The following is a 5,086-nucleotide window of genomic DNA, read 5'->3' as shown; positions in this document are numbered from 1 at the left end:
CGTTTGTGCCTAAAAGTAAACGAGAGGGCATTGTGAAAGGGAGGGGAGGACGGGGGACACGTGGGGCGGGTCTCACAAGGCCGATTATAAATTACGTTTACACTAGGTCCGGGACTTACACAGGGACAAAGTAACCCGAGGCTAAGTTAGTGCAACTCGTGGGTGCGGTTAGGCAGTCTCCTCTGCAACGTTTTCTCTCTCTTCGGGTTTTCTCTCTCTTCGGGGATGGCGTGTTTTGGGGTCTGGGGACGGTGAATCCAACTGAATTTGAAATCTGCAGCTGCAGATTTTCTCCGCCTCTGAGCCAAGATGGCAATCTCTCCCCCCCACCTGCCTGCTTTCTGAGCCTCCCTCGGTTCTTCCGCCATCGCTGCATCGCCCGATTCGCCTCTTTTCCTCCCCTCCTCTTGCACTCTACTCGCTTGTACCTCGGATGCTCCTGCAATCGTACCTCAGATTCTCTCTTCCCCCGGAGCTTTCTTTCCCTCTCCTCGCACCCCTCCCTCCTTGTCCTCTCCTTCTTTTGTCCCGTCTCGCACTCTCCCCCGCTGCTGCGCAGCCGCCAAAACCAGTGGCTTCTGCAAGCTCCTTTTTACCTCGCTGGCGGGCTTCCCTCAGCGGTTACAGCACGGCAGAACGGCGCATCACTTCGCTTTCCATCACGAGCCGGCGCGGGGACGGTGCGTAACGCAGGAGCGGGCTTGTTGAAGCAGGTAGCGAGTGGGGCAGCGAGTGGGAGGGGAGTTAAAAAGAAGCGTTACGAAAGGGAGCTGAAAACTGTTACTATTAAGGTGCTTGCTTGGGGAACGAAGGTCTGAGATTCGAAGGGGATGAGAAGGTGGGGCGCGGGGAGTGGGTGGGCGTGGCGTGGGAGGTTGTCTGCAGTTGACCTGTTCTGTGGGGGAAGGAAAGGGGTGAGATGGTGATAGAAAAAAGGGAGGGCGAGCGAGCAAAAGAGGCAGGGTAAAAACAAGTAGTGAGGGTGGGTGATGGAGTCCCATCTTTGGCAAAGCTGCTGTGACCGATTCTTTGGTGACGCGCTTTGGTGAACGTGCCGGGACTGGTCGCGGGAAGTTAGCGAAGAAACAAACTTGGCGTTACAGCGGTTTTGTCGTAGCAACGTGCAGAGCAAAGTGTGCAAAGAGGAGAGGTGTAGGAGTGTGCACGGCATGCAGCTTGCTTGCGAGTGAAAGCCTCGCCTCAAGGACCCATTTTTCTCGCCGCTAAGACTGTTTGCCGTCCTCGCCTGCCTCGTGACACCGGCTAACAGGTTCTTGGAACGGGACAGAGTTGAGATTTTAGATGAACTTCGAGTGGTGTTTCTTTCCCCTTCGCTTGCGTGAGTTCTAGACCAAGTGCGAGTCGTGTTTCTTTCCCACGCTCTTGCCACGCCCAGCTTTCTTGGTCATTTCTTTTCTTGCCCTGAAATCTCCCTAAGGTCTGATTTTGTTTCCGCAATGCCTCAGGGTTTTCTCTGCGGGATGTAGCTTGCTTTGAAGAGGGCTAATCTTATTCTTGTGCTTCTATTTCAGGGTGCCCTCTCCTACACGAGCAGAGTATCCTACCGGCCCATTGTGTCTAGCATGGAAGAGGGCTGAGCCTATTTTTTCACAGACCTCCTTCATGGCTCTCACCTGAACTAGAAAGCCCTGTCTGCTCGAAAAGTGCGAAGAAACAGGGCATTCCCGCGGTGGTGTTGGTGCCGGCCTGGGATGCAGTGAAAGCGAGTCACCCCAAAGATGTCTAGAAGTGACCTTCAAACAGGCAAGCAAAGTCATCGAATTCTCTCCTCTGGCGAGCTTGTGGTCCTCAAAGCGTCCGAAGCTAGCATATCTTCGAGCGGAAGCCTTAGTAGTTCCAAGAGCAGTGTCGACACAAGCATGAAAAGCAGCCTCAGCAGCAGCGTCACAGGGACGAACAGCGGGAAGAATAGCGTGAGTGAGAAGACCAGCGATGGTAAGAGCGGTGAGTTGAAGGCTAGCGAAAGACCATCCTGTGAAGGCGTGAACAATGGTTGCGAGGAGTGTGCCGATAGTGGTAAAAGTAGTCTGAGCAGGGTTAGCAGTAGCAGTGAGGTGAGTGATAGCAATGAAAGCAGCTGTAGCAACTTCAGCAGTGCATTGAACAAGCCTCACAAGGCAAACGACTTAAGGTGGGAGGCGATTCAGGCAGTGCGTTCAAAAGAGGGAGCCTTGGGGTTGAATCATTTCAGACTGTTAAAGCGACTGGGATGTGGGGATATAGGGAGCGTCTATCTTTCCGAGCTGAGGGGAAGCAGCTGCTATTTCGCTATGAAGGTAATGGACAAGGGTTCTTTAGCCAGCCGTAAGAAGCTGCTGAGAGCCCAGACCGAGAGAGAGATTCTGCAGTCGCTCGACCATCCGTTTCTGCCCACTCTGTACACCCATTTCGAAACGGAGAAGTTTTCGTGCTTGGTTATGGAATTTTGCTCGGGAGGCGATCTGCATACGCTGAGGCAGAGGCAGCCGGGCAAGCATTTCTCAGAAATGGCTGCAAGGTATGATTTCTTTGCTTGCTCTCAGGCGGCCGCTCTCTGGGGCGTGGATGACAGTGCAAAGTGCTTGGTATGTGCATGCCAACATCGCTAAAGTAGGGGTTTGTTTCATCTTTTGGTTTTGGGCAAAGGAATAGCGGTGCTGGATTGTAAATGTTTCCATGTCTTGGAAAATATGAAAGAATTGGAGGATCAAGATTTTGAGTGTTGGGTGAATGTATGTATAAATGCTTGAGGCCGATGGTGCGAGAGTCTTTGTCAGAATTTGAATGAATAGGAGGGATCAATATTTTGAGCTTTGGGTAAATGAATGTATATGCTTGAGGCAAAGAGCGAGGAATCGTGAGAGAGAGAGAGGCAATGAACGTATTTGTGAGTGTTTTGATAGTGGTTTCTAAGGTGTTGCAGCAGCAGATTTGCTCACTTCTCTTTCTCCTGCCTGCTTCTTGACAGGTTCTACGCAGCAGAAGTGCTAATGGCTCTCGAATATTTGCACATGATGGGAGTGATCTACAGAGACTTGAAGCCAGAGAATGTGCTGGTGAGGGAGGACGGGCACATCATGCTCTCAGATTTCGATCTGTCTCTTCGATGTGCAGTGATGCCAACTCTTGTCAAGTCTGCATCAGTGGACATGGATCCTTCAAGAAGGATCCCAACTTACTGCGTGCAGCCTGTGTGCTTGGAACCGGCCTGCATCACACCAGCTTGTGTAGCTCCTGCATGTGTTCAGCCTTCCTGCCTTGGCCCCAGATTCTTCCCATCCCTCAGGTCCAAGAAGAACAGAAAACCCAAGAACGAGCTTGGCAATCAGGTGACTCCTCTTCCCGAACTCATAGCCGAACCTACGGGAGCTCGTTCCTTGTCTTTTGTAGGAACCCATGAGTACCTGGCTCCAGAGATCATCAAGGGAGAAGGCCATGGAAGTGCAGTGGACTGGTGGACGTTTGGCATCTTTCTATACGAATTGCTCCATGGAAAGACTCCCTTCAAAGGTGCTGGCAACAGAGCTACTCTCTTCAATGTGGTTGGACAGCCCCTCAAATTCCCAGAAACGCCCAGTGTCAGCTTTGGGGCTCGAGATTTGATAAGGGGTTTGCTGGTGAAAGATCCCCAACACAGATTGGCTTCCAAACGTGGTGCCACAGAGATCAAGCAGCATCCTTTCTTTGAAGGCGTGAATTGGGCACTCATCCGCAGCATGCCCCCTCCGGATGTCCCCAAGCCTTTCGAGCTCGATTTCCCGGCCGCCAAAGCAGCACCTTCGGTGCCTGCCCCTGCTGCTGCATCAGTGGAGAAGAAGCAGGGCGATGCTGACTCCAAGTCTTCCGGTTCTTATCTCGATTTTGACTTCTTCTAAGCTATTCCGGAAGGGACTCAAATGCTTTGCCTACAGCCTTCTCTTAATTGCCGCGTTGTTCTTCTTATTAGGACTTCTCACCTCTTTCTGCCTGAGTAATGCTTTGTAGATCTCTTGACTTGTGCAATTGTATCATAGTCTCCCTCTGTCCGGGGAAAAGCACCCTTCTTTTGGACTATCAACTCGAATTTGTGTTTGTGTTTTCTACGTGCCATTCAGATCGGTCAAATTGAGCGCTAGAGATGTTGTGCACATCGAAAAGACGCATGCGTTTTTGTTTGATGCGTGTGTATCGAATGGCCCATTCCTTTGTGACACAGAAAGAGAAGTTGAGTTTTGCAACGTGGATCGTGGACGGTTATTTCATTGTAGAGTATGGACAGCGCACGGCAAAGGTTTCAACTTTGCACCAGAACTTGGAATCCAGAGTGATGCAAAATTTTGCTTGCTCACCTCCCACGTCCACACATTATTAGGAGAATCTTGGCTGTATTGTCGGCTTGTGTACTTGACGCTTCTTTTGCAGTATTTAAAAACCGTGCTCCTTTTTGTCTTTTTTGTGTCACAAGTGTCGGCATTCCATTGAAACTTCTCAACAAGGAATTGGATTACGTTGATTGTGTGCGTGCGTTGAACGCATGCAGCATGAAAAGGGAGACAATGGGCATGCAATTATCAATAGTTATAATCAGAATCGTGCAAATCCTTTTCCCCGTGAACTTCGAAGTTACTCGGAGTATTCCTTTTCCATATATTCCCTTTATAAAAAAAAATAAATAAAACAAGGTGAATGATTATAAATGATTCATAAGGCTGCCCTAGATTCAAAATAGCGAGGAAGATGTGGAGTGTGGAAAAGAGAGTGGAGGTTCAAATAGCGAAACAGGGTGAAGTGATGAATTGAGAGCGATGAGGGAGGGGGGGTGAGAGATGTGCAGGGTTTTTTGAAAATAATAAAATATCCATTTTGCTGCTTCCTGAATCGCTTTCACTTAGACCTACTTATGGCATGCCAATGAGAGTGATGAGGGAGGGGGGGTTGAGAGAGATGTGGAGGGTTTTTTGAAAATAAAAAAAAATCCATTTTTGCTTCTTGAATTGCCTTCACTTAGACCTATCTATGGCATGCCAATATATTAACATGCCCTCTTTGATATTAAGAGGAAAATAAATCAATTGGGGAGGGTCAGTCCCTTATAGGACCATTAACA

The 5,086-nt window shown here is 49.6% G+C and overlaps 1 protein-coding gene across 4 annotated transcripts; it reads left to right on the top strand.

Annotated features, from left to right (window-relative positions):
* Positions 1-268: 268 nt before the first annotated feature.
* On the top strand, positions 269-4,217 carry LOC147904252 (serine/threonine-protein kinase D6PK-like). 4 transcript variants are annotated; one of them, XM_087385526.1, is made up of 3 exons: positions 269-680; positions 1,533-2,518; positions 2,969-4,217. In XM_087385526.1, the coding sequence occupies exons 2-3, from the start codon at positions 1,740-1,742 to the stop codon at positions 3,873-3,875; spliced, it is 1,686 nt and encodes a 561-aa protein (XP_087241652.1). In that variant the 5' UTR covers positions 269-680; positions 1,533-1,739; the 3' UTR covers positions 3,876-4,217. The 4 variants fall into 4 exon arrangements, with proteins under 4 accessions (XP_087241652.1, XP_087241646.1, XP_087241641.1 ...); XM_087385520.1 differs by having other exon boundaries at positions 269-713; XM_087385515.1 differs by lacking the exon at positions 269-680 and adding an exon at positions 935-1,339.
* The last annotated feature ends 869 nt before the right edge of the window (positions 4,218-5,086 follow it).

Source organism: Dipteris shenzhenensis, chromosome 2 (genome assembly GCF_047967505.1).
Source record: "Dipteris shenzhenensis isolate YYH24624 ecotype China chromosome 2, Dip_SZ_1.0, whole genome shotgun sequence".
Classification (NCBI taxonomy): Eukaryota; Viridiplantae; Streptophyta; class Polypodiopsida; order Gleicheniales; family Dipteridaceae; genus Dipteris; species Dipteris shenzhenensis.
Note: the sequence above shows the minus strand (reverse complement) of the source record. Positions and strands in the feature narration are given on the sequence as shown.

Excerpts from the sequence above, each read along its gene's own strand:
- LOC147904252 (XM_087385526.1), top strand. The coding sequence starts at position 1,740 with ATGTCTAGAAGTGACCTTCAAACAGGCAAGCAAAGTCATCGAATTCTC. Across the intron at positions 2,519-2,968 it reads TTCTCAGAAATGGCTGCAAG|GTTCTACGCAGCAGAAGTGC; the intron begins GTATGATTTCTT and ends GCTTCTTGACAG.